This window comes from Ruditapes philippinarum, unplaced genomic scaffold, assembly GCF_026571515.1.
Source record: "Ruditapes philippinarum isolate M1 unplaced genomic scaffold, ASM2657151v2 ctg1174_1_1_1_1, whole genome shotgun sequence".
NCBI lineage: Eukaryota > Metazoa > Mollusca > Bivalvia > Venerida > Veneridae > Ruditapes > Ruditapes philippinarum.
Window position 1 is genome coordinate 153,936 of NW_026863112.1, and position 27,646 is coordinate 181,581.

General features: G+C 32.4%; 2 protein-coding genes across 2 annotated transcripts; one reads left to right on the top strand and one right to left on the bottom strand.

Annotated features, from left to right (window-relative positions):
• Window positions 1-141: 141 nt before the first annotated feature.
• LOC132721158 (uncharacterized) lies at window positions 142-5,265 on the top strand. Its single transcript, XM_060705411.1, has 4 exons — window positions 142-167; window positions 2,766-2,890; window positions 4,035-4,125; window positions 4,891-5,265. The coding sequence occupies exons 1-4, from the start codon at window positions 142-144 to the stop codon at window positions 4,988-4,990; spliced, it is 342 nt and encodes a 113-aa protein (XP_060561394.1). The 3' UTR covers window positions 4,991-5,265.
• Window positions 5,266-15,638: 10,373 nt separating this feature from the next.
• On the bottom strand, window positions 15,639-21,686 carry LOC132721160 (uncharacterized). Its single transcript, XM_060705413.1, has 2 exons — window positions 21,616-21,686; window positions 15,639-17,283 (listed from the first exon to the last, which is right to left on the bottom strand). Exon 2 carries the CDS (start codon window positions 17,280-17,282, stop codon window positions 15,639-15,641), a length of 1,644 nt encoding a protein of 547 aa, XP_060561396.1. The 5' UTR covers window position 17,283; window positions 21,616-21,686.
• Between the last annotated feature and the right edge of the window lie 5,960 nt (window positions 21,687-27,646).

The window sequence follows — 27,646 nt, forward strand, 5'->3', positions numbered from 1 at the left end:
AATGTGCCCCAGCTGATCTATGTAAAAAATTTAAAAGTTGTTAGGCTTTTTGTCCTCAGTGGAGTTCCTTTAAATACTGTGCTTAAACTGGACAGTCTACAGTATGGAGTACATAATGTATCAGAAAACTTTGCTAAAATGATGGCTGGCCAAGCTATAATAGACCTGTTTGTTAAATTTGGCTAGCTCTGAATTTATCATTCTATTGCTTTGAACAGTATTTTATTCATGAAATATTTTCCTGACCATTTTTCGACTGCATGACTAATGCAGAAAAATATGGTAAACAAGATCAACAAGGAAAGGCGGCGTTCAATGAACGCAACCCCCCACATGAAACCGCAACAAGGATATTCTGTTTTTGCTTATTTTGACCTTTTTTATGGTAATTTACTAGGATTCTAAGGTATAAATTATTTTCTTTGTTCACTTCACAATATTTTACTTTTAAATACATTTTCAAAATCTTCATGAAAATATTATCATGAGTCATGTTCCTTTAAAGTTAATTATTATATTTGATTACAGTTTGAGGGTTTTAATTATTAAATTTTGTTTTTACCCTGGGGGTTTAAATTATTATTTTTTAATTATACTAAGAAAGGAAAGGGAAACAGAGAGAAGGGGGAAAAATTCCACGGGTAAAGGCAAATGTTTGATCAGGGATGTTTGGGGGTTCATTTGGGGACACGGGTTTATTTTTACGGGATACTTTTTTTTTTCGGGTTTTATACCCTAAATATTTTGAGGGGGTTTGCCATTTTTCCCAAAACTGGACAATACCATTAAATCTTTTTTGGGGAAAATTTTTCAAAATATTATTTGAGTGAAATTTATATTCGAAGTGCAAAACCATGATCGGATGGCACCAATGTGATGGCTGATATTGGTCTGCACTGGTAACATGGGTAGAATCTATTGGTGTCAGTTACTGGCAATTAAAGAAGTGTGTTCTAGGATTCATTTTAATTCATGTTTTAGAGAAAAAGAATTGACCTCTTCAAGATTGTCTAAAACTTCTTGTCGTATTTTTGCTAGGTAGACTTTGACAAACAAGTTCACGCAATAACTTTCACAGAAAAACAACAACATTTCAGTAGAAAATCTTATGCACTGATACTTTTTTATTTAATAAAGTCTGTTAATTCAATTATTTGCTCTTTTTTTGGGGGGGGGGGGAGGGTAATATTTTTTTTTTTTTTTTTTTTTTTTTGGGGGGGGGGGGGGGTAATAATTATTTATGATTGTGCTTTATTAAAAGGTAAAATTTCAAAACTATCTAGAATCCTTCACTATAGTTTGCCTTTTACTGTGAAAGTTATTTCAATAATTTAACATAGGTAAAGGTAAATGCCAGAAAACGTCTGTTAATATCTTTTATTAAGTGGCAGAGTATTAACTTTTATTATTAAAGGCCCATTATGCCCCAGAAATGATTTTATTTTTATTTATCAAAAGCTTTTTTATTTTTGAAGCAAAAAGTTATTTACTTGCCAATTACCTGAAACATCCTTTTTCCTTCTGTTGCTTTTTGGCAATTAGTACAATTATAGTGATTTATTATTTTTTGTGGAAGTCAAAATACAATTTTGTTTACATTTTGCTATTTTTATGACAATTTTATAACAATTATCTTAAGTGCTCTAGAACCATTATTTAAACATTATGAGATACAAGTTTGCCCTTTTCTAGAGAAGTAAAAATTTATTCATTTCTGTGGCATAATGTGTCTTTAAATTATGAAGTAATTTTTAGTGTTTTTTTTTTCCCAAAATTTTATGTCGGGCCCTTAAAAAAAAGGGAAAACAATCGACAAAATGCCCCTTCAGTTTGGAGGAGTCCAAAAAAAATTTCCCAAAAAAATTAATATTGAAATCAAGGGTTTTAAAAGGGTTAAATAAAAAAAAAATAATTAAATTTTTTAAAAATTTATGGTTAAAATTTTCAAGTTTTTTAAATAAGAAAGTGGGAAAAAAAGGTATTGTTTTTAACCTAGATTTTAAACCCCCCTAAAAAAATTTTTTTCCCTAAAAAAATTTTTAATCCAATTAAAAACATTTTTCAAAAATAGGGAAAATTTAAAGTTTCTAAAAAATTTTTAGGAAAAATTGAAACTCAAAGAACCCCCAAAAAAAAAATTCTTCTCCCTAACAAGCCTTTTAAAAAGCTTCCCGGGCCCCCAAAAAGATGAGCAAAAAAAAATTTCGAAAAAATAAAACCGGGGGAGGAAAAAATTGTACTAAGATTTTAGGAAAAGTATAAAGATTCAAAATTCTAGTAATAATTTACATGTTATGTACGATTAATGGCCAATCTTTCAGTATTTATAACTATATTTCTACTGTGTTACTAATGCAGTATGGGCTATTTTTTGCATATTTGAACCTCTGTATGGTAATTAACATGGGTAAATGTTAATGCCATTGATAATGTGTAAATTGCATTCTTTTGGTAACTTCACAATATTATACTGTTAAATACATTTTCAAATTTTCATGAAAAAATTAGCATGAATCTGGAGGCTAGCTGCTTTAAATGGTATATATCATTTTAGACATTTTATCAGTTTGAAGTACACACCATTCTTATCATTTCTTGTAGAAAAAAAACTGTTTATTTTCATATTTTGTTCTTGAAATGTGTTGCTGTAAAGACTTTTATGAACCTTTCAGTGGTAAAATCTATTAAACTACTTCAACACTACTATGATGCATTTCTATTGCTTTATCATCATGAAATTTTTTTAAATTTTTTTTTTTATGTAGAACTAAAGCAAAGGTTGTGAAGGCACAGATCTCAGTGTTAGATAGCGGTCACTGTTTACAGTGTTTCAAGCCGTTTACAGATCTCCATGACAACACGCTATGTACCTATCACAAAGGTTATGCTGGTAAGTTATTTTTCTATGTTAACATATGTAATGTAATGATAACAAATTTTAAATATCTCCTCTACAATGATGAAGAGGGGTTTAACCCCTCAATTGTTGGAGGAAGATAAAAGTTGTGAAATAGGTAGTTATTTGGTTTATACAGAATTTATTTCAGTTCGATTGTGAAGGATGCTTTAAGCTAATAGACACACTTTCGAATCTGTTCCTGGAACAAACAAGTACTGAGCAATGAGTGTAAAATTCCTTGCTCAAGGAAACAACGACTTGCCTCTGACGGGGTTTGACCCCATGCGGCTAGCAATCATTAGATTACTAACCGACGCGTTAACCACTCGGCCATAGATAGTTATTTATTAATTGTTTCCAGAATGATTTCATCTACAATGCCAAGAGATTATACATGTGTATGAAAATATATTGCAGAGTTAAAAATTTACTGTAAAACCTGTGCTTGAAGACCACTCGAGAGTAGAAACCACTTGTTCATTAAGATTACTTTTGCAAAAGATGATCTCTTCAAAGGTGTTTTATTTAATACATTAGATAAGTGGAAATATTAGCTAAGTATTCAGGACTAGGTTGCTCCAAACTTTAGTTTAAGGTTACACACTAGTTTATTGTAACACTCCCCGAAAGTGCGGCACAAAAATGGCTTGGATTGTGTGTGTCTATAATTTTGGAAAAATGATTCCATGAAGTTTGCATTTCAACTTTTATATTCATCTATAATCTATCTCTCACATAGTGTTATTAAATAAAAACTGTCACAACCTCAACGTCGGATTCCCACAGCCAAACCATTAACATTTATGATTGATTACATATTACGTTACATATTAATCGAATGTTGGTATCGGACAATGTAAATATGTATACTGTACGCTTCTGTTTGTCTCTTTGTTTATTATGGAGGTCAGTGGATACAACAAATTTGGTGATCAGCAAAAGTTGCATTTTTTGCTACATTAAAAACTTATATTAGATTTTTCATTTTAAGTAATGTTCTTTTCAAGGAACGCTGCAACATTAATAAACAAAGTCATGATAATATTTTTATGTCAAATATCTCAAACCAACGTCATTTACTGTAGCTATTTCTTTTTTGTTATTTTCAGTATAGATGAATATTTTGTCATTTCAGTTTCACAGAGTTTATCTAATAAACGTGTATGGTCGTGTTGCGATCAGGAAGTAGAAGAAATAGATGCACATCTTGTTCACGGCAAAACAGGGTACCCAATTTTACTTTAAATGGGGTTTTTCCCAGGGATGGAAAAATCAAACTTGTGGTTTTTAGTTTTTTTTTTGTGTTTTTTTCTTTTTCATTTTTCCTTAAAACCCCGCCCAAATTTGGGAACTTAAAAACTAAAAAAAAATTTTTAAATTTTTTGAAAAATAAAATTTTGAAATTTTGTCTTTTAAATTTTTTTTAAAAACCAAAAACAACAAAATTTTTTTAATTATAACCAATAACTGAATCATACATGTGAACTCTCCTACTTTCTGCAGCCATATTCTTAAAAAAAGGGGTGTATTAACAAATTAAAGAAATCTCCCTCTTTTTGATATCAAAACTTTCTTCTTTCATTATTTCTCCCTCTTTTTGAAGAAAAATCTCCCACTTGAACATCCAAAAAAGTTCACATGTATGATTACTGATGAGCATTTTGTGAAAAATACCTGTTTTCATTGAAAAGCCTCCTGCTATAAGTTCATATTATTGTGAAACTGTAAAAGTTGCTTCAATATTTATCAAACTAGACACAAATGTTGACTGGACCATAGCCTTTGTAATGACATTTCTCAAACGAAAACAAGTGTTTAGGGTCTAAATAGGGCATTTTTTCACCATTTGGGGCCTAAAAAAGGGGGGGGGGTGGAATGAAAAGGTGTGAAAAGACGTCTATATGAAGTAATGGGTTGAGAGAATTTAGGAAAGTTTTTTGTGAGTTCTCAAATTGTGAAATTAATAAGTTTGTTTTTTTGTATATTTCTAGATGCACTACAAGCAGGGTACATAACTGGCGCACACATAAAAAGGCTAAAGGCAAAGATTGGGAAAAGATGCATTTGAATAAAAATGGAGTTCATACATAGATAGACATGATGCCATATTATTGTGTAGATTGACAGAATGGCATATAGCTGTATTAATTAGGAAATAGATGTCAATTTTGAGTGTATTGTTGTGGAGTAATGCACGGTTTGAGTTCAAATGCTCAGGAATATAATCATGAAGGCAAATAGGCCTGAGTGATAAATTACAAAGTATTTAAATGATAAAACATGCATTATTGTACTACAATGCAAAAAATAAGAAAAAATATAAAAGAAAATTGATAAAAATATGTTGAACTACATTTTGATTGTAATTTTCCCACGCATTTGGTTAATTATGTTTTATATCTGACGCATATGACGGGAAAATAACTTTTTTTATTTTCTTTCGCGCATAATTATATCCGGTAATTTTGGCCCCTTTTTTTCCCCCTTTTTTTTCGGGAAAAGGGGGAAAGAGTGTGAAGCGTGTTTGAAATTATAATAGAGCATTCATTTGTGTAGAGTGACAGAATTGCATATTCTTGCCTAGAATATCACACGACATAACAGGAAAGCCATAAAACATATAATTGTGTAGAATGACAGTTTGGCATAATACTTGTGTGTGGAATAACTTACATTTGTGTGAAATTGTCATTTTCCATGGTACATAATTGTTTTGAACAACTAAATGATAACATAACATTATGCCATACAAATTGTGTGATTATTAACTAAATTTTATGAAACGTCTGATGTAAATTATCATTTTACTATATATTCATGTATTAGAGTGGTCTTTTTATACACATTATTGTTGTTTAAGTAATTTTATTACTGTATTTAAATCATGTCTGTGAACGTATGAAATCCTTTGAATATGATTTACTTTAAAAAGTGTCATCTATTTTTGCACATTTTTTACAAATTTTCATGTTTTTTTCTTTTTCACATTATATGTCCTATTTATGAATATGAATGGCTGAATCTCCACTTTATCAAAGCCAAATTTTGTTTTAAATTATTAGATGAATTCAATTTGCATTAAGATTGATGGTATGCAATTTGAATTTTATTGTCTCAATTTCACATATAAGATGATTCACAATTTATAAAGTAGTCTACTATTTTAATTTGGACATCCACGGTCGATTGGTTAAGGTCGTTGACTTCAAACCACTTGCTACTCACTGCTGTGATTACGAATCCCCACAGGGACATTGGATTCTCTCATGTGAGGAAGCTTTCCAGCTACCTTACAGAACGTCAGTGGTTCCACACAGGTGCCCGTTCATGCCTGAAATAATATATGGAAGGGCACCTGAGGTCTTCCTGCACCAGTAAAGTTGGAACTCGCCATATGACTTGCTGTGTCAGTGTGACGTAAAACCCAATTGAAAACAAAAACAGTACAATTATGATTTCTTATGATCCATAAATTGCATTTAATATTTTACACAAATTGCATTTAATATGCTACATTTTTTTTGCTTCGTTTATAGTACTTGTTTAGTCCCAATTACCACATTATCAATTATACAGTGGTTATCTGAACATATGCTAATGTGCATTTTAAAAGCCCCATCTTCTGACATGACAGATTTACTTAGATGCTATTGTCTTAAACTTTGATGACAATTTTTGATGTTTATTTGTAGTTAAAATGCAGCTGCTACTACCAGGTAAATAAATTAATTCAGGGCCAGACCAAAATTTTAGGGAGAAGTGACTTCTTCCTCAGCTTCTATCAGGGAGAAGTTTGAAGCCATAGGGAGAAATGAAAAAGTTCTTGGTGCATTGATTTGATCTATAACACAGTATGACAGTTTGGTGGAGAAATAAAGTATAGTGGTGCAATTACAAAGACTGTCTAAATATAATTTTTACTAGTGATGGTTCAATTTTTAGCTCACCTGTCACAAAGTGACAGGGTGAGCTTTTGTGATCGCTTTTCGTCCGTCCGTCGTCCATCCGTCGTCCGTCTGTCGTCCGTTCATAAACTTTTACTTTAAATGACATCTCCTCATAAACCACTAAGCCAATTTCATCCAAACTTCACAGGAATGTTCCTTTGGCGGTCACCTTTAAAAATTGTTCAAAGAATTTAATTCCATGCAGAACTCTGGGTGCCATGGCAACTGAAAGAAAAAACTTTAAATATCTTCTTTTAAAAAACCATAAGAGCTAGAGCTTAGATATTTGGCATGAAACATCTTCTAGTGAGTGTCTACCAAGTTTGTTCAAATAAAAGCCCTGGGGTCAAAATTGGCCCCGCCCTGGGGGGTCATTGATTTTCCCTATATGCATATAGTAAAAACTTAAAAAATCTTCTTTTAAAGAACCCAAAGAGCTAGAGCTAAGATATTTAGCATGAAATATGTTCTAATGGGTGTCTACCAAGTTTGTTCAAATAAAAGCCCTGGGGTCAAAATTGGCCCCGCCCCGGGGGGTCATTGATTTTCCCTATATGCATATAGTAAAAACTTAAAAAATCTTCTTTTAAAGAACTCAAAGAGCTATGGCTAAGATATTGAGCATCAAACATGTTCTTATAGGTGTCTACCAAGTTTGTCCAAATAAAAGCCCTGGGGTTAAAATTGGCCCCGCCCCAGGGGGTCATTGATTTTCCCTATATACATATAGTAAAAACTTAAAAAATCTTCTTTTAAAGAACTCAAAGAGCTATGGCTAAGATATTTAGCATCAAACATGTTCTAATAGGTGTCTACCAAGTTTGTTCAAATAAAAGCCCTGGGGTCAAAATTGGCACCATCCCGGGGGTCATTGATTTTCCTTATATGTGTATTGCAAGAACTTAAAAAATCTTCTTTGAAAAAACCCAAATAGCAAGAGTTAAGATATTAAGCATGAAACATCTTTTAGTGAGTGTCTACAAAGTTTGTTCAAATAAAAGACCTGGGGTCAAAATTGGCCCCGCCCTGGGGGTCATTGATTTTCTTTATATGTGTATAGCAAAAACTTAAACTTCTTTGAAAAAACCCAAATAGCTAGAGTTTAGATATTAAGCATGAAACATCTTCTAGTAAGTGTCTACAAAGTTTGTTCAAATAAAAGCCCTGGCCCGGCCCCAGGGGTGTCATTGTTTTTAACTATATGTGTATAAAAATCTTCTTTTAAAAAGCCCAATGAGCTAGAGCTTAGATGTTTAGCATGAAACATCTTCTTATGGGTGTCTACCAAGGTTGTGCAAATAAAAGCTCTTGGGTTAAATTGGCCCTGCAACGTTGGGGGGGGGGGGGCTATATACAGGTGAGCGACCTCAGGGCCATTATGGCCCTCTTGTTTATTTTATGTGATATTATTCTATAGGAATATGGAATTGTTCAGTTTCTTTAGGCTATTAATTTTTTTGATGTTTTAAATATTTTATATTATTTTCATATTAAAGAGGACTTGTTCAGTTATTTTTTTTCTTACTCCCTCTCTAAAACTATTGGAATATCTTGTTACAATATTAAACTATTCTCTCAATTTTTACAATTGTTATTTTATTTTATCACATGAAATGTTGATGATTTTTTATAAAATGCTTAAATTAAATGTATATGATTCTATAATATTGTATTAAAATTGTTGTGATGAGTCACGATGGATTTTTTGTCTATGAATACAGTACTGTATTGCTGTTGAGAGGTGTTGCTGTAGAGAAGATAAGTTGAGAGGTGTTGCTGTAGAGAAGATAAGTTGAGAGGTGTTGCTGTAGAGAAGATAAGTTGAGAGGTGTTGCTGTAGAGAAGATAAGTTGAGAGGTGTTGCTGTAGAGAATATAAGTTGAGAGGTGTTGCTGTAGAGAAGATAAGTTGAGAGGTGTTGCTGTAGAGAAGATAAGTTGAGAGGTGTTGCTGTAGAGAAGATAAGTTGAGTGGTGTTGCTGTAAAGAAGATAAGTTGAGAGGTCTTGCTGTAGAGGAGATAAATTGAGTGGTGTTGCTGTAGAGGAGATAAGTTGAGAGGTGTGGCTGTAGATAAGATAAGTGGAGAGGTGTGGCTGTAGAGAATATAAGATGAGCGGTTCTGTCATAGAGACTAAAAGTTGAAAGGTGTTCATGTAGAGAAGATAATTTGAGAGGTGTTGCTGTAGAGGAGTTAAATTGAGAGGTGTTGCTGTAAAGAAGATAAGTTGAGATGTGTTGCTGTAAAGAAGATAGGTTGAGAGGTGTGGCTGTAGAGAATATAAGATGAGAGTTTCTGTCATAGAGACTATAAGTTGAGAGGTGTTGCTGTAGAGAAGATAAGTGGAGAGGTGTTGCTGTAGAGAATATGAGTTGAGAGGTGTTGCTGCAGAGAATTTAAGTTGAGTGGTGTTGCTGTAGAGAGGATAATTTGACTGGTTTTCTTGTAGAGAGAAGAGGATAAGTTGAGAGGTGTTCCTGTAGATAACATAAGTTGAGAAGTGTTGCTGTAGAGAGGATAAGTTGTGAGATGTTGCTGTAGAGAAGATAAGTTGAGACGTGTTCCTGTTGAGAAGATAAGTTGATAGGTGTTCCTGTAGAGAAGATAAGTTGAGAGGTGTTGCTGTAGAGAAAATAAGTTGAGAGGTGTTGCTGTAGAGAAGATAAGTTGAGAGGTGTTGCTGTAGAGAATAAAAGTTGAGAGGTGTTGCTGTAGAGAAAATAAGTTGAGAGGTGTTGCTGTAGAGAAGATAAGTCAAGAGGTGTTGCTGTAGAGATAATAAGTTGAGAGGTGTTGTGAGAATATAAATTGAGAGGTGTTGCTGCAAAGAATAAAAGTTGAGAGGTGTTGCTGTAGAGAAAATAAGTTGAGAGGTGTTGCTGTAGAGAAGATAAGTTGAGAGGTGTTGCTGTAGAGATAATAAGTTGAGAGGTGTTGCTGTAGAGAAGATAAGTTGAGAGGTGTTGCTGTAGAGAAGATAAGTTGAGAGGTGTTGCTGTAGAGAAGATAAGTTGAGAGGTGTTGCTGTAGAGAATATAAGTTGAGAGGTGTTGCTGTAGAGAAGATAAGTTGAGAGGTGTTGCTGTAGAGAAGATAAATTGAGAGGTGGTTGCTGTAGAGAACATAAGTTGAGAGGTGCTGCTGTGGAATAGATAAATAAAGAGGTGTTGCTATAGAGATGATAAGTTGAGAGGTGTTGCTGTAGAGAAGATAAGTTGAGAGGTGCTGCTGTAGAGAAGATAAGTTGGGAGGTGTTGCTGTAGAGATGATAAGTTGAGAGGTGTTGCTGTAGAGATGATAAGTTGAGAGGTGTTGCTGTAGAGAAGATAAGTTGAGAGGTGCTGCTGTAGAGAAGATAAGTTGAGAGGTGCTGCTGTAGAGAAGATAAGTTGGGAGGTGTTGCTGTAGAGAAGATAAGTTGAGAGGTGCTGCTGTGGAATAGATAAATAAAGAGGTGTTGCTATAGAGATGATAAGTTGAGAGGTGTTGGTGTAGAGAAGATAAGTTGAGAGGTGCTTCTGTAGAGAAGATAAGTTGAGAGGTGCTGCTGTAGAGAAGATAAGTTGAGAGGTGTTGCTGTAGAGAAGATAAGTTGAGAGGTGTTGCTGTAGAGAAGATAAGTTGAGAGGTGTTGCTGCAGAAAAGATAAGTTGAGAGGTGTTGCTGTAAAGAAGATAAGTTGAGAGGTCTTGCTGCAGAAAAGATAAGTTGAGAGGTGTTGCTGTAAAGAAGATAAGTTGAGAGGTGTTGCAGAGAAGATAAGTTGAGAAGTGCTGCTGTAGAGAAGATAAGTTGGGAGGTGTTGCTGTAGAGAAGATAAGTTGAGAGGTGCTGCTGTAGAGAAGATAAGTTGAGAGGTGCTGCTGTAAGGAAGATAAGTTGGGAGGTGTTGCTGTAGAGAAGATAAATTGGGAGGTGTTGCTGTAGAGAAGATAAATTGGGAGGTGTTGCTGTAGAGAAGATAAGTTGAGAGGTGCTGCTGTAAGGAAGATAAGTTGGGAGGTGTTGCTGTAGAGAATATAAATTGAGAGACGTTCCTGTAGAGAATATAAATTGACAGATGTTGCTCTAAAGAAAGAAAAGTTGAGAGGTGTTGCTGTACAGAAGATAAGTTGAGAGGTGCTGCAGCAAAGAAGATAAGTTGGGAGGTGTTGCTCTAGAGAAGATAAGTTGAGAGGTGTTGCTCTAGAGAAAATAAGTTGAGAGGTGTTGCTGTAGAGAAGATAAGTTGAGAGGTGCTGCTGTAAGGAAGATAAGTTGGGAGGTGTTGCTGTAGAGAAGATAAGTTGGGAGGTGCTGCTGTAGAGAAGATAAGTTGAGAGGTGTTGCTGTAGAGAAGATAAGTTGAGAGGTGCTGCTGTAAGGAAGATAAGTTGGGAAACATGAATGGTTTTGACTTTGTCGAGACAAAATGGTGAACAGGTCCATTTAAGATATTTAGCAGTGTAATAGTTAAAGTGATACAATATAAGATGCACATATTCGATTTGAGAACAGATCCTATCATTTCCTCTGCATATGAAAATTCATCGTACAAGTCGTACACATTCTGTATATATTTCATTTAATACAGGTATACGGTAAAAAGCCTGGGTTACCGAGGAAAATGAAATTATCAATTTACAAATAAAGTTGAAATCTTAACATATAAAGTGCTAGGGTATAAGCATGATGGTTTCTCATCAAGCCTAACAACCCAGGAGTCATTAGTTTAAATCTTAGCCTGTTGGCAGCAACAGATGCAACCAGTGCTATTCAAGATAAGCTAGGACATATGTTAGTGCATTTTTAAAATAAAATCCCTTAAAATGATGAATGTTTTTGTCAAATATGAAAGATGGACAAGTCCTTTAAGATAATTTAGCATGATAAGGAAATTCGTAAGCAGGAGAGAAAAATAAGAAGCTTTATTACAACTTTTACAGTACAGTTTTACATTGGGAAGGATTAAAGGGTGTGTTTTTCAATGCAATCTTTAACTCGACTTTTATTTTTGAATTAGAGATATTGTAACAGTCATGTCGTTTTTGTTTTTTGTTATTTGTTATTCTTTTAGAAAAATTAAAATAGTGGCTTTTGTTACCGTCATGTCTGTGTTTCTGTTGCCGTCTGCAAACTTTAACCTTGATCATAACCTTTTAAGTGACATTCAAGGTCAAATGTCTAAATAGTCCTGAGTTTTGCTATAAGTGGCTAAAACTTTGTTTTTAGTCCCCTACCGGTTTAACCGGAGGGGACTTTAGGTTTACCCTCCGTCCGTCAGTTCGTCTGTCTGTATGTCAGTCCGTCCGTCCACAAAACTGGATCCCGCGATAACGCAAAAAGTACTGAAACTATTTTTGTGAAACTTGATATATGGATAAATGGCAGTATGGAAATTATGCACGTTTTTTTCTTTTCCTCATATGTTGAAAAAACATGAAAACAAATAGACTGAAAATATGGCAAATTTTACACATAAACTGGATCCAGTGATAACTCAAAAAGTACTGAAAATATTTTTATGAAACTTGAAATATGGGTAGATGACAGTCTGGAAATTATGCACATCTTTTTTTTTTTCTTCCTTTGTTGAAAATTCTGGTTGCTGTGGCAACAAATAGACTGAATTTCAAGATTTCTTATTTGAAATTTATGCTTTTTCACTATAAGTTCTTTATTTCTTAAGGTGTTTACTTTAAACTTTAAATATAAGTTTCTGGTCATCAACCACATCATATGTGACAAAGTTTACAACTTAAGCACAAAAAACATCAGAATTACCTCCCTTAAACTTAAAATTTTTATGAAAAAAAAAGTTGTCTTTTTTAAATAACTTCTTTATTTCTTTATGTATCTACTTCAAACTTCATATATATGTTTCTTATTATCACTCATCATTTTTGAGAAGGTTAAATACTCTAGCAAGACTATTTCCAGAATTATGTCCCCCTTGAACTTAGATTTTTTTCGAGAAATTGGTATTTTTTACTCCAACTTCTTCATTCCTTATAGGATTTACTTTAAAATCCCACATCATAATAATATGACAAGGTTTATAAATCTAGATCCATATTTCCAGAATTATCTCCTCCTTAAACTTTGAATTTTTCTTATTCATTCTTTAACTTTCTTATTTCTTCATGGACTTTCTTCAAATTCAAAATAAACATTCATTATCAACACCTACATTATATTTTTGTTTTTAATTTTCATCTTTGTTACTTACTATACATTATAGTTAATGTTATATTTGAAAATTATTCTTTTTTTTACGTATCTTCTTTGTGACTATAAATGGTATCTTTAAACTTAAAGTAAAACTCACATCAATGTTAATAAATCTAGCATTGTTATTTTAAGAGTTATGTCCTCTTTAAGAATTTTGTATTAAAATATGTTATATTTTGGTAACAGGGATGTTTAAAAAATAACATTAGAGTCTCCTTCAGTCTGCCTGTCTGTCTGTTCAAAAAAACTGTTTCCTGAGATCACTTTTAAAGATTTTTATCCAAATCCAACAAAGGGCTAGAAATAGAGAAAAGTTGAAACATTTGTTAGACTTATTCATTCTGAGAAAATTGGACCATTTGATTATCTGTTGTATAAACATAATTTCCTTACTAGGCAGGAAAACTTAACACATTACTATGATATAGACAAACGTAGAACTCAAAAGATTTAAGTTCATTTATGTCATTCATTCACTGGTAAAATTGAATGGTCAATGGCCCATCAGAATGTTGCTGGGGTTCTTACCGGTAGGGGACTTATGGATTGCTTACAATACTATGATAATTTCTTGTTTTGAATGGACTGTCTTCAAACTGGAAAATAATAATCATTTAGGATAGACCTTTAAGTTAAACAGACAGATGATGACCTTCATTCATAAATGACCTTGAGCTTAAAGGTCAAATTATTGATTCTTTTTTTTTTGCTGTCACTTGCTATAGCTTAGTTATTATTGAATGGATTAATTTCATATGTTAACAAAACATTCTTTAGGACAAGACCTTTATGTAAATCAAACTCAAATTGACCTTGGGTCTTTGATGACCTTGTTTGTTAAAGGTTAAATTATTGATTTTTCACTGATTTTTGTGTTGCCTGTTGCCTATACAGCATATAAGAATCACTATTCTGTTGTCTATCCGCACTACCTAATAGGGATAGGGGGCCATCTAGCTGTAAACAGAACAAAAGAGAACAATAGAATTCATTGCAAAACAATAGAATAAGGGGCCATGGTCTTCTATTAAACAAAAATAACAATAGAAATGGCCCTTTATCCCTATTTGGTTGGATGTCCGTCTGTCCGGATGTCCGTCCGTCTTTCAGCTTTTTTGTCCGGGACATAACTCTGAAACAACAGGTACCAATATGAAACTTTGTAGGTGGAAATAACTCATTAGGTATATGTGCAGTGCACAAGAACCATAACTCTGCCTTCCCTAATTTTGGAGTTATTGCCCTTTGTTCCTTTTTACATTTTTAAGTTTGTCCGGGATATAACTCTGAAACTAGAAGAGATATCAACATGAAACTTTGTAGGTTAAGATAGATCTCATTGGATAGAAGTGCAGTGCAGAAGAACCATAACTCTGCCTTGCCTGATTTAGGAGTTATTGCCCTTTGTTCATTTTTACATTTTGAACTTTGTCGCCTGGTGAAAATGTATGAAAACTAAATAAATCTTGCCCTTTGATCCAAATTGATCAAACCTAATTTAAGAACTTGTGACCTTTTCTAGAAATTAGCTGAGCAATATAACGCCATTATTGCCCTCTTGTTTTGTTTTTGACCATTACATTTTTCTTATTGACCTGAGACATTGGTAGCTGCTGAATTTCCATAGTAACCAGTGCATTAAACAGGGTCATGTTATATACAGGGTAAATAAATTAAATAAAAATAAGACTATTTTATACAGGTTACATATATAAAACAAGACTTTAATAATTATTGCCAACAATAGAAGACTAAATATATATGTATATAGGTGACAGCTAAAACTGTTTTGCCTACTGTATACAAAGGCTTGGAAAAAACTTCATATCATAAAATAAGGTTTCAAATATATTTGCATAAGCAATATGGTCTTCATCACTTGAGTCTCTTAAATCTTAAATGCAAAGTCAGATATTCAAAGTCATTGAAGTTAAAATCATTCTTTCAATTTAACATGTTTAATGGTATTTCAAAATAATATGTGATAATAAGCGTAATAGCAGGCCTATATTTTGTCATTTTACTCTGTTTGATATCATTTAAAACTAAAGTCTTCCTACTTTCTTTTCTTGATCACATTTTATTGGCTGATCATAAAGCCAGACAGGAGCTTACATATATGGAAGTTTGCTGCATTGTTTCTTGCCCTTTGTTGAAGAGAAAGCATGTAGCATTTTAATGCTTGTTGAGGCCTGTTTTCTTGTTCCATACATTGTCCTAAAATGTTGAGAGCTGATTCTCTATGTGTGAGGTTTATATCTGTTACTATGGTTCTTATAAGTTTACAAATGCTTGTTGTTGTCCTTAAATGTCTTTTGGATACGATATATCTTGTTTTTGTGGGAAAGTACAGGGGGAAGGAGAGAACAATTTCCCCACCCCAAGCCCAAACCCCAACAGCCCTCTATACCCAAAGGGCCCGGGTTTACCAATTTTTTCCCAATTCTTGTGGTGTTTTCGGGAAAAATTTCATTTTGTTTTCAGGGGGAAAAAACAGGATCTCTATTTGTATAAAACCCTGACACAAAATGTTTGTAAAAAATGTTTGATATAGTCCCATTTTTGTTCATTTACTACCCTTTTTAAATTTTCGATGTTCCCCGTTCCAAAGGGACTGATTTGGGGGGCCTACAGTAGGTAAAACGGGGAAAAGGGAATAATATTTTTGGGTTTCTGTGTGTTTTCAGAATAAGTTGGCTTTCTCCTTTATCTCCGGTACTGTAAAACACTGAAGCCGATTTAAGTCTACTAGATGAGATATCTGAGTTTAAACCAGCTGATAGCCAGAGCACTGCTTGGGGTGACACTTGATTATTTTCAGCAATGCTGGATGATGCTAGGATAGATCCGTATGTGGTAAAAAGAAAAGGTGCTAGAAGCTTGAATGCAGTATGTTCTAATCTATTACCATTATCGCTGAAGGTCATTAGTTTACCTATATATTGCTTCATTGTTCTAATGTTTTTATTGTGTAAATGGTTTAAAACAACCTTGTGATTTTTACGTATGATTATTGCAATGTTTACATTTCCCAACGTCAAAACATGTTCATACATTTCAAAGGAAGAAGGAAAATAGTAAACTGCAGGTGGTACTCTGTTCAGTTTAACTTGAAGTCTAGGGCCAAGATAATCGATATCAATACTAAGTAACCATTGTCTATCATTTTGTATAAGTTCACAAATATTTTTTGAAAGTTCATGTTTTGTCTCAGCTGTAAATTGCCCTGCCATTAAATTATTTTCTGGTATAATGAAATGTGAACAACAGTCATTCTGTACACAACTGTGTAATTCCAATAAGCAGTATGTTAAACATGTAAATAAATTATTATCTTTCCATATTCCTGACTCTGTGTTTTCTATACATTGTAATATAACTGTTTTACACATGAAACTTGATATGTTGATTTCATCTCCAGGATTAAGGAAGGACTTAAGAATCATTTTCAATAGTACATAGCACCTTATTTGTGTTATATTTAGATTGAACATTAGATATCTTTCTGTCAATGATGTAGATAACCTCCATTCCAATTCAGGATATTCACTGACCTTACTTCCAGTTGGAACAACAAAACACCCAGTTCTGGCTGCATATCTTCTCATCTCTTGTGTTGGCCATCTGCCAATACCCTGTCTATGTAACCAACCTATCGCTGATTGAGACCATGATTTACATGGATAAGCTATCACCATGTCTCTATCACAAAATTCAGGTTGTCCTTGTTCAGCAATAGATGGTCCATGCTGCTGCTGAGCACCCTGAAGAAATTGATTTATCATTGTATTTTTATACAATATTCTTCCTCTTCTATCAGTAATATGGTGTTCATCAGGAATGACAGTTACAGGAAGAGGTTCATCATGTCTTAGTAGTTGTAAGAAACAATACCCGGGGGTAGTGTTCTCATCCTGTATCATGAGGCAGTTTAACTTGCCATGTTCCCACTCTGACCAGTCTTGTATTAAATTGACATCATGATTACAGAATAGAATATCAATGTCTGAATCAAGTCCTATAGTAGTTGTACCTTCACTCTGACTCCCTAGATAATAGATAGTTCCATTTAGATCAGTTAACCTGCACGTGATATTTCTCATAGTCTCCATCAGCATGTATCCTCTTCTCCTTCTCATCACTATTCTTTCATTGACACCAATGTCATGTAAAACCTCCGATAACATCAATGATAAGTTTTCTCTGTAGTCAGGTTCTTGAAACATTCTGTAATATATATGTTAAAGACAAAATTGTTTCAGTCAGCAGTGAAATTAATTTGATCACATACTTTTACTTAATTGTTCTTATTTGTCCTAAATGTCCTAGAACAGGAGAGCCAATCACGACATTATAAAACAAAAGATAAATAATAAGATAAATAAGTTGGTGTAAATATCAATTGATCAAAATAATGCATTTTTTCCTCTATTTGGTTGTGGTATTTTTCTTGTCTATTACGTAAATAAAAATATTTGTTTTCAGAATTTTGATATAAGAGAGACACTCAAATTAAACACTCATTCAATCTTTCCTTAACCTTTTCCCTACATAATTTGTCCCAATTTTTATGAGAAAATTTTGTATATAATTAATTTTAAATTTTTTTGAATTTTGATTTAAAATTTTATATAAAAAAACAAGGAAAAAAAATTTTATTTTTAAAAGTGGGGAAATTTTGATTTATAAAAATTTTTTTAAAAAAACATTGAATAAAAATTAATTTTGAAATTTCCATTTTAAAAAAAGGAATGGGGGCCTGGTGCCCAAATTCACATTTTTTTAAAAAAAAAAACTCCCCACAAGGAATTTTTTAACCCCGTAGGATTTTTAAATCGTAGGATTTTTAGTATTTTTTGTAGGGGATAAAAAGCCCAAAATTTGGAGTTTTTTAAATCCTAAGTAGGATTTGTAACTTTCCCAATTGGCCTTTTTTTAAACTCTTTTAGGGAGATATAAAAAACCTATTAGGGGTTTTAAAATCCTACAAATTGAGTTCAAAATAAAGGGAACCCCCAAAGGACGGAGGGGAAGAGTGCAAAGGGGACTTTTAAAGTGCACACAGTGCTTTTAAGTGCATTTTAGTGCCCAGAAAACCCATACTAAAATTTTATTAAGCAGTTTTCCTTTTTTTTTTCAATGAATAGGGAAAATTTTACTTTTAAAAGGAAAAATTTGATAATTTTAGAAAATCTGTATAATTTTTTTTACATGAAAAATTTGAATTTTTTGTAAAATATGGCGTAAAATATTAAAACAATAGTTTTAAAATCTTTAAAATTTTGCAATTTTGTTTTTAAAATTTTAATTTTTAGATTAAGAAAATAAAAATAATAATTAAACTTTAATTTTATAAGGGAAAAAAAAAATAAATTGATATTAAATTATTCTATTTTTTTTAAAAATCTTGTAATGAAATATGAAACTTGAAATGCTAATTAAACAAAATTCAGTCATTTTTTTTATTATTTTTTTTGGGGGGGGGGGGCAAATTAAAATTATACCAATTACTTATTTTTTATCTTAACTTATGGTTGTTTTAATTGAAGGTAATGATTTTTAAGCATTAGTAGCCTTTAATGCATTAAAGAATTAATATGTTTATAATTGCCTAAATTTTTGTCAATTTTAACACATTTATAATCTCTCTTACCTTTTTAAACTGAGATTTACCTAAGATTAATATTAAAGATATATATTATTCTGAAAATAATTTTTTTTATATAATGGTGGTATGTTAAGTATGGATATGTGTGGATTAAGTATTGATATGTACCTGTGGGACACTAGTATACTTTAACTGACATGGATATTGACAAACAGATTAGAAAATCTTTCAATTCCCTTTTTTGAGACAACATCTATCTTTTTTCTTTTTTCCATGCATTGTAACATAATTATGCAATATGATTACTTTTATGAGTTTATCATAAAATGCAAAAATATTTCAGTTTTCTTTTTGTAGTACTTGTAATTAAATTTATTTGCATCAACATCCAGAGAATACAGAATTTACATTGCCTACTTATATTTATCATCTGCCTTTTGTTCTTTACACTGAAGGGCTCTCTTATCAGCAGGGTACTATATTAAAACACCAATACACAGCATGACTTTTGACATTTTTATCTTCTGTTTTCTGCTCATGTATGATATTTTATTTAAAAAAACAAAACAAAAACAAAAACAGATTTGCATTGAAGTGAAAAGGAAGTTGCAAAAGTTTTATAATCATGCATTTAAATATTTTCTTAAAAATATAGATCTCTTATCTTCTAAATGTGTTAAAACTGATAAGTAAAATTTGTCAAATCTATAATAGAAAAAAATAACATTTCCCAGTTCAGAAACTAAAAAGCTGCAAATTTTGATGCAGAATTGCAAGGAATGTGGATACATATTGATATGAGGTCTTTCTAGAATAGTTAACACTGATTTACCCTAAGGCCCTCTTATCAGCAGGAGACCAGTGTAATGAAAACAGTCGCTGTCAGAAAAATACCAATGCACAGCATGACTTGAGACTTTCCTCTCCCTTTCCTCTCCCTTCATACATAAAATTTTTAATATAGAAATCTTGAATAAAGTAATCAATTTCATTTATTTCATGGAAAATTTTTAATTATTTATATCTTTAAAAGTATCCAAGCATTTCATGGTTGAAAAACATAAAATCACAGTGTATGGATTGTTTTAAAATCAAAGAATTGATATTCTCTTTCAATCTTGAACATGAATAATTGCCGCATTAGTTATAAATATATTATTATGCAGAATGGCAAGAAAAGTGGTTAAATGGATAAATATAGAAAATTCCGCTTTAGAGACAATAATATCTAATATGCATTTATGCCATTATGATTTTTTTTGTATATTTGATTATACAAAAATTATGGTCATTTACCCAGGCTTCTGTCTAAACATGCATTTTGAGAAAACCAGGGAATTTCAATGCATACTTAAAATCTGCAAAATTGACTGTTCTTTGTTATTTTCCCCCGAGGCTCCCTTTCAGCAGGAGAGTAGTATAATGAAAAAAGTCCCTCTCAGAAAATACCAATACACAGCATGACTTGGGATTTTTCCTCTTTATTAAAGTATTCCCTTTATACATTAAATTTTTATATTGAAATCATGAATAAAGTTATCAAAATTTATTTATTTTATGGATAATTTTTTAATTATTTTACATATGCAAGCATTACACAGTTGAATACTGAATTATCACAGTATATTGGTTGTTTTTAAAATCAATGTATTAATATTCTCTTTCATATTGAACATGACGAATTGTCTCTAAGTTAAATATTATAGAAAAAATATTTGAGCTTAAATATAAACCTTTCCTTGATTTTTTTGAGCTTATGAAAAAAAGTTTATGTTGTTACAAACTAAATTTATTCGGACAGAATTATCACATTGATTTTCCCATTTGTACACTAGAAAAATTGAAATACACGGCCATTAAAAAAAAGCTTCAAAAACACTTATTTAATTATCCATTACAGAGCATATTTAAATTTAACCTATTTAATTCTATAAATTTGATTTTAAGGGGTATTATTTTACACTTACAGTTAAATACTGGTTAGTAAAAATATGATTACAATATTTTTTTTTTAATTTTAAGCTTTAACATAATATCACCTAAAATGTTAAAACTGCTGATTTTAAAATTTACTTATTTACATTCATGAATAGGCCATATATTCCCAAAGTTTTTTTTCTTATAGCAGCTTAACAATGGATGCCCCCTGTCACTTGATATGCAATTATCCAATAAACCATTTAGGTGTCACCTTCCCTGGCCAGCTTGATCATATGGTCTTGTGCACTAGAAGTGCACACGGTGTGCACTTCTAGTTCAGCTCTAGTGCACTAGAAGTGCACAAGAGTGGGAAGTTTAGTGTGAACTCAACTGTACGTAGGACTTACAAAATCCTACGTAGCACTTTATAACTCCTACGTAGGAGTTAAAAAAGCCGAATTAGGAGTTTATAACTCCTACGTAGGACTTTATAAGTCCTACGTAGGAGATAAAAAAGCCTAATTAGGACTTTATAACTTCTACGCAGGAGATATAAAAACCTACTTAGGAGCTTTAAACTCCTACGTAGGACTTTTTTAGTGTTCCTCTATGTAGGAGTTATAAAGTTCATGTGGGAGTTATGAACTCCTAATTAGGCTTTTTTATCTCCTACGTAGGAGTTATAAAGTCCTACGTAGGAGTATAGGACTTATAAACTCCTACGTAGGAGTTATAAAAACCTACGTAGGACTTTATAAGTCCTACGTAGGAGTTACAAACTCCTAATTAGGCTTTTTAATCTCCTACGTAGGAGTTTATTTTTTTTATAGAACATAATAAATTGGCACGCTTCCGTATAAAATACATATTTCATTTAAACCAATATTTTCTTTTTTTGAGATTGATAAAAGGGAGACAAAATTTAAAAATACTGTCTGAAGTATTGCCTGAACTACTTTCTTACTCAATTCATATTATATTCAAGTATATAGATGTGAAATTGTGTACATAAAATAAAGTTTTAAACTTACTTCAAATGTTGGATTTATTAATATTCCGTAGAAATAATGAAGAAAATTTGGGGTTTTTTCTCTATTTTTACTTCCTCTTTTAGTTTTGAATGAAATGAAAGGGAAATAACTCACTTCCTCTTCCTATCAGCTGTTAATTGAATAATGTCCCTTTTTGATCTCACTGTATTAAAAAACATCAAAACATAATAATCTAAGGCTAGATTATATGTTTAATTCTATCTATTTAAATGATATAGAATTTATCTAAACATCATATTTTTAAAGAAAAAAAAATAATTTTATTATTTTCAGAATGAAGTATCACTCACCGTTAACGCCATTCATTCGAAGATTCACAAATATGACCCAAAAAATCATCATCACTTTTTGCGTAATTTGTACAAAGTACCCAAAAAGTAATCCTTCGTATTATCGGACAAAATATGATGTTTTTTTCGCTGTAGCTTTAAACTAAAACCATACAAAAGAATAAAACCTCACCCAATTGATTTTGGGCTCTTAATACAGGTATTAAAACGACTTACTTTATCAAACACCAAATTTAATATTTTGGTCTTGAAAGATGTCATTGTTAGTTTATGTTGTTAAGTTTTAAAGCAGTATGCCACCAGATTCATGCTAATTTTTATGAAAATTTTAAGTGTTTTTAAAAGTAAAATATTGTGAAGTAAACAAAGAAAATAACTGACACATTGCAAACAGCACTTGCAATCCACATAAATTACCAAAATGAGGTCAAAATAAACAAAATTACCCCTAGCTATGTTAGCAATGTATTAAAGATATCGTGATAAAGTCTGCAAAATCAGTCCTTAAACACATATAATAAGTAAATTATAACTTGAATCTTATTTGTTCACTTTTCTTAAAATCTAAGTTCATTTTTCTCATGTATAATTTTCTTGAAATATTTTGGCTCATCTGGAGCAGGAAAGTACGGAAGCGTCCTAGTGCCAATTCATAATGTTCTATAAAAAATGAACTCCTACGTAGGAGATAAAAAAGCCTAATAAGGAGTTTGTAACTCCTACGTAGGACTTTTAAACTCCTACGTAGGACTTTATAACTCCTATGTAGGACTTACAAAGTCCTACGTAGGACGTTATAACTCCTACGTAGGACTTTATAACTCCTACGTAGGAGATAATAAAGCCTAATTAGGAGTTTATAACTCCTACGTAGGACTTTTAAACTCCTACGTAGGACTTTTTTACTCCTACGTAGGACTTTTAAACTCTTACGTAGGACTTATAACTCCTATGTAGGAGATAAAAAAGCCTGATTAGGAGTTTATAACTCCTACGTAGGACTTTTAAACTCCTACGTAGGACTTTTTAACTCCTACGTAGGATTTTATAACTCCTACGTAGGAGATAAAAAATCCTAATTAGGAGTTAATAACTCCTACGTAGGACATTTAAAAAAGACTAATTAGGAGTTTATAACTCATTGGTAGGACTTTTAAACTCCTACGTAGGACTTTTTAACTCCTACGTAGGACTTTATAACTCCTACGTAGGAGATAAAAAAAGCCTTATTAGGAGTTTGTATCTCCTACGTAGGACTTTATGACTTTATAATAAATGCATACAGAATGCTTTGCAAATCTCAACATTCCGGACCGGTATATCGGCGAAGGAACAAACTCTTAACCCCCCGGCCGAAATTTCAAATCTTAAATTTAGAGGACATTTCACCTTTGGTTCATACAGAATTTATTTAAGTTTGATTGTGTAGGAAGCTATAAGCTTATAGACACACTTTCGAATCCGTTCCTGGAACCAACCAGTACGTACTTAGCAATGAGTGTAAAGTTTCTTGCTCAAGGAAACAACGGCTTGCGCCTAACGGGGTTTGAACCCATGCGGCTAGCGACCATTAGGCTACTAGTCACACGGCCATGCCGCAACACTTTACCTTTTAATAAAGTTTCTCAGTTTTCTAGAGTGTACAGTGTCTTAGGATGAGGTGTCTGTAAGCATTGGCGATGTATCCAGAAAAATTGCTTTACATCTATTCGAAAAAATCTTACCCGACAACAAGGATATATATCAAAATTTTAAAAGGCTTTAACGATTACATTTTCCATACGAAGTAGCTGAACAAAACGAGCAATTTATCAATTTTCAAATGATTAAATCCTTATAGGGGGCAGGGGGAGTAGTGAAGTGTCTTGTTCCTGCTCCGTAAAATTTAAGAAGATAACGGTTTGCGGAGCATTATGCATGCATATGTTTAATAATGAATTACATTGTATATCCTACTTTGAACAAAGTTTAATCCATACATTTTGTGTACATGCGTATAATAAATATAACTAAACGTACACAATACAGAATCATCGTTTAATATATGCAGAGAATGACAAAATCATCTCTGGCTACAGACTAAAGGTTTTTACTAAAGCTGCTTGCCACAATTACAACTTGACACACATAAGCCGCGCCATGACAAAACCAACATAGTTGGTTTGCGACCAGCATGGATTCAGAACAGCCTGCGAAACCTTGCGCAGTCTGATCAGGATCGATGCTTTTCGCTATCAGTTTCTTTACTTGTAATAGGGTTTGTAAGCGAACAGCATGGATTCTGATCAGACTGCGCGGATCCATGCTGGTTGCAAATGCACTATGTTAGTTTTGTCATGGCGCGGCTCATATAATTTATTTTCCTACATAATATGCTATCTTAAGTTATTCTCTAACATACATGTCCGTCGAACTCTGTGCTTTCAGTACTTTGATATGTATCCTACGTAGGAGTTATAAAATCCTACGTAGGAGTTTAAAAGTCCTACGTAGGAGTTTAAAAGTCCTACGTAGGAGTTATATAGTCCTAATTCGGCTTTTTTATCTCCTACGTAAGAGTTATAAAGTCCTACGTAGGAGTTTAAAAGTCCTACGTAGAAGTTATGAAGTCCTAATTAGGCTTTTTTATCTCCTACGTAGGAGTTATAAAGTCCTACGTTGGAGTTATAAAGTCCTACGTAGGACTTACAAAGTCCTACGTAGGACTTATAAAGTCCTACTCCTTATTAGGCTTTTTTATCTCCTTCGTAGGAGTTTATATTTTTTTTATTGGCGTCCGCGCCGAAGCGCGGCGCCCCTTTATGGAACGAAATCAGATTTTGTGAAAGGGCGACAGCAACTTCTCGAGCCTTTAAGTCGGTCATGATAAAAGCCGATCATTCCGATCGGTATGAGGGTGCTTGATTATTAATTAAATGTCGCGATATGTTACAATGAATAGCGAACTGGAGGATTTCGCAATGCAAACATTTTCAAATGCAATAACCTTTTCATTTTCAAATGCAATAACCTTTTCCGTCTCTTCGGTTTTTTATTTATCATTTTGTAGTACACAGTGGGTTATCATGGTATGTTAAAATAGAATGATGAGTTGATGACCTTAAATATTCCGAAAATCTATTTATAGAGGGATGTACTCCTATCGGTAATTCCGGTCTCTCCCGGTCTATTTTGACCGTGATACTAGTGACCGGCGAAAAGTATCACACGTTTAATGTCCGATCTCTCCCGGTTTTTGGAGTAGATGTTTGATATCGTTACAGAACAGAACAAATATTTTACAGATAAATAAGCTTTTTTCCAAAATGAATGTTTGTCACTTAGTTTGGTTACAATAATTAATAAACATAGATCAACTCTCAAATATATTGATTATTGTTATACATAAACATACAATTCGAAAAAAACAACAACAACAACAATAGCATGTTTCATTTTATCTATACGAGATATAAACTATAAATATGTACAATAATTGTGAAAAAGGTACATTTTTATGGTTTTAATATGACTCTATTAACTTTGAAACATTTTATTTTATTTGTTATTCGTGTTTAGTAAAGACAGTGTGGCCATACCACGTGACATTGACGTCATTTTCGGCATCATTTCCAAGACAAATATTGCTCGATTCGGACAAGAAAATAGTCATAAATATTTTATTTCTGTACTAATTTCTTTGGGATATACACCAGTCTACGGGGAAAAATATAAGCTTTCCACAGAATATTGGATATTTGTCAGTATATAAGCCATTTTATCAAACACTTTGCATAACCTTGAAAGTTGCTTGTATTAGAACGGGCTTCAGTTGCAAGCTATTTCGTTTTCTGGCGTTATCTGGTCTACGCCATGAATAAAAAGTCAGGTTTACATCAACCGGGAGTACGGAAGGCAAAACTCTACATAAATATGTTCATATTTTTATTATGAATGACATAAATCTTACATTTTTCTTCAATTGTCAATTCTGGCACCAGTTCCAAGTCGAAAAAAGGACTACAGTTTACAGCAGATTCTATAATTCGTTGCAAATGCGAAGCAACATGCCTACCGTTCTCTTTCTACAATTTAGTTTATCATTGTTGATCTTTCACAGAGAGATTGTGAAAAAACTGATTGTTCCTTAAAGCAATAACACTTATACTTGTATTGCAATAGTGCACGTCAAATCACTTAGATTTAGTCCTGTCGGAAAATAATTTTTTGGTTTCGTTTTGAAGATGTTTTAAGTATTGCTCATCTTATCCTATGTAGTAAAATGTGTTTTATTCTATTTCACAATGGCGAAATGGATAAGAAATATATGTGTTCTCAGTAAGAGAAAGAGTTAAAATAAAAAAACACGTTTGTATGCTATGGAAAGGGTTAACTTTAACGCGAGTGTTGTAAAGCTAAAGGTATTTTTTCACTTTATTTTTGTCAAGAGTTACTGACAAACACTGACACTTGTGAATGTAACAATTAGGTTTTTCTGTCCTCAAAAGAGAGACTTTTAAAAGGTTTATATTTTTTCTGGAATTGTTGTATAATAAATTTCTATAGAGTTTGATAAACAAAATCACAATTTGAACTTGGAATTTTGCCGTGTAAACCTGATAGTATTGTTATTTAGTTGCATTACTTATGATTCTCTATTTATCAAAAGACCCAAAATAGCCATGAATAAGAACGAGAATGGACGCCATGTGGAGTAAACAAAGTAGAAAATAGTAAACAGATAAATGATTTTACAAACCACTAGCCATCGATCACAGTCAAATGTCATGAAAACAAAACATTCAAAAGACGGAAATAACAATGATTATCAATAATTATATAAATATTTACATTAACATCTGTAATAGCAACATTGGCAAGATCTAAGACTAGGGTCCATATGACACTGATGCGTCCATTGAATAATTGATAGCTAACATAAGCTTACTAAAATTGCGATTACATTTGAAGAGTATATTCAATTTTTATCCTTCAACTGTCAAATGACTTATTGGTTTATTTACATATCAGATAATTCACTTATTTAGTATATGCGTCATGTTTATCTTGTTTTAGATTTTAATGTGTGGTCCGTTTTTAAATCTTAAAATGCTACAAAAAGCCAGTTGAGGACATCTGCAGGTCATGCCGCGTGTAATAATCCATGCATTTACAGCCAATGACCACATCGTTAAGAAATAGTCCCAAATATTGGACAGGCTAGCTAAGTCAATCAACATTTTCAATTTTGCCGTTTTGGGCGATATTTTGGGTTTCTGTTTTCTATTCCACGTTTAGTATTGCTACATGACACAAATAGATTTTTCATAATCATTACCGTGAAAGAACAATGATAAAAGAGCAAATCAATTTCTTTACAAATACAGTCACATTTTACCACTTTTAAAATCACTTATAGCGCAGCGAGTAAAAATCATTTAAATATTCATTTGTGTTTATGTAAATCGTATAGTAAATAAAATGTGTTTCATGGTTAACATAATTATAGAAAGAGAACTGTAGGCATGTTGCTTTGCATTTGCGACGGATTTTAAAATCTGCTTTAAACTGTAGTCCTTTTTATCGACTTGGAACTTGTGCCAGAATTGACAATTGAAGAAAAGTATAAGATTTATGTCATTCATAATAAAAATATGAACATATTAAGGTAGAGTTTTGCCTTCCGTACTCCCGGTTGATGTAAACCTGACCTTTTATTCATGGCGTAGACCAGATAACGC

What these genes read in the sequence shown, in the direction of transcription:
- LOC132721160 (XM_060705413.1), bottom strand. Translation starts at nt 17,282, where the DNA reads ATGTTTCAAGAACCTGACTACAGAGAAAACTTATCATTGATGTTATCG.
- LOC132721158 (XM_060705411.1), top strand. Translation starts at nt 142, where the DNA reads ATGGCTGGCCAAGCTATAATAGACCT. An exon ending in CTATCACAAAGGTTATGCTG is followed by an intron (nt 2,891 to 4,034) that starts GTAAGTTATTTT and finishes TTGTCATTTCAG; the next exon opens with TTTCACAGAGTTTATCTAAT. An exon ending in CTTGTTCACGGCAAAACAGG is followed by an intron (nt 4,126 to 4,890) that starts GTACCCAATTTT and finishes GTATATTTCTAG; the next exon opens with ATGCACTACAAGCAGGGTAC.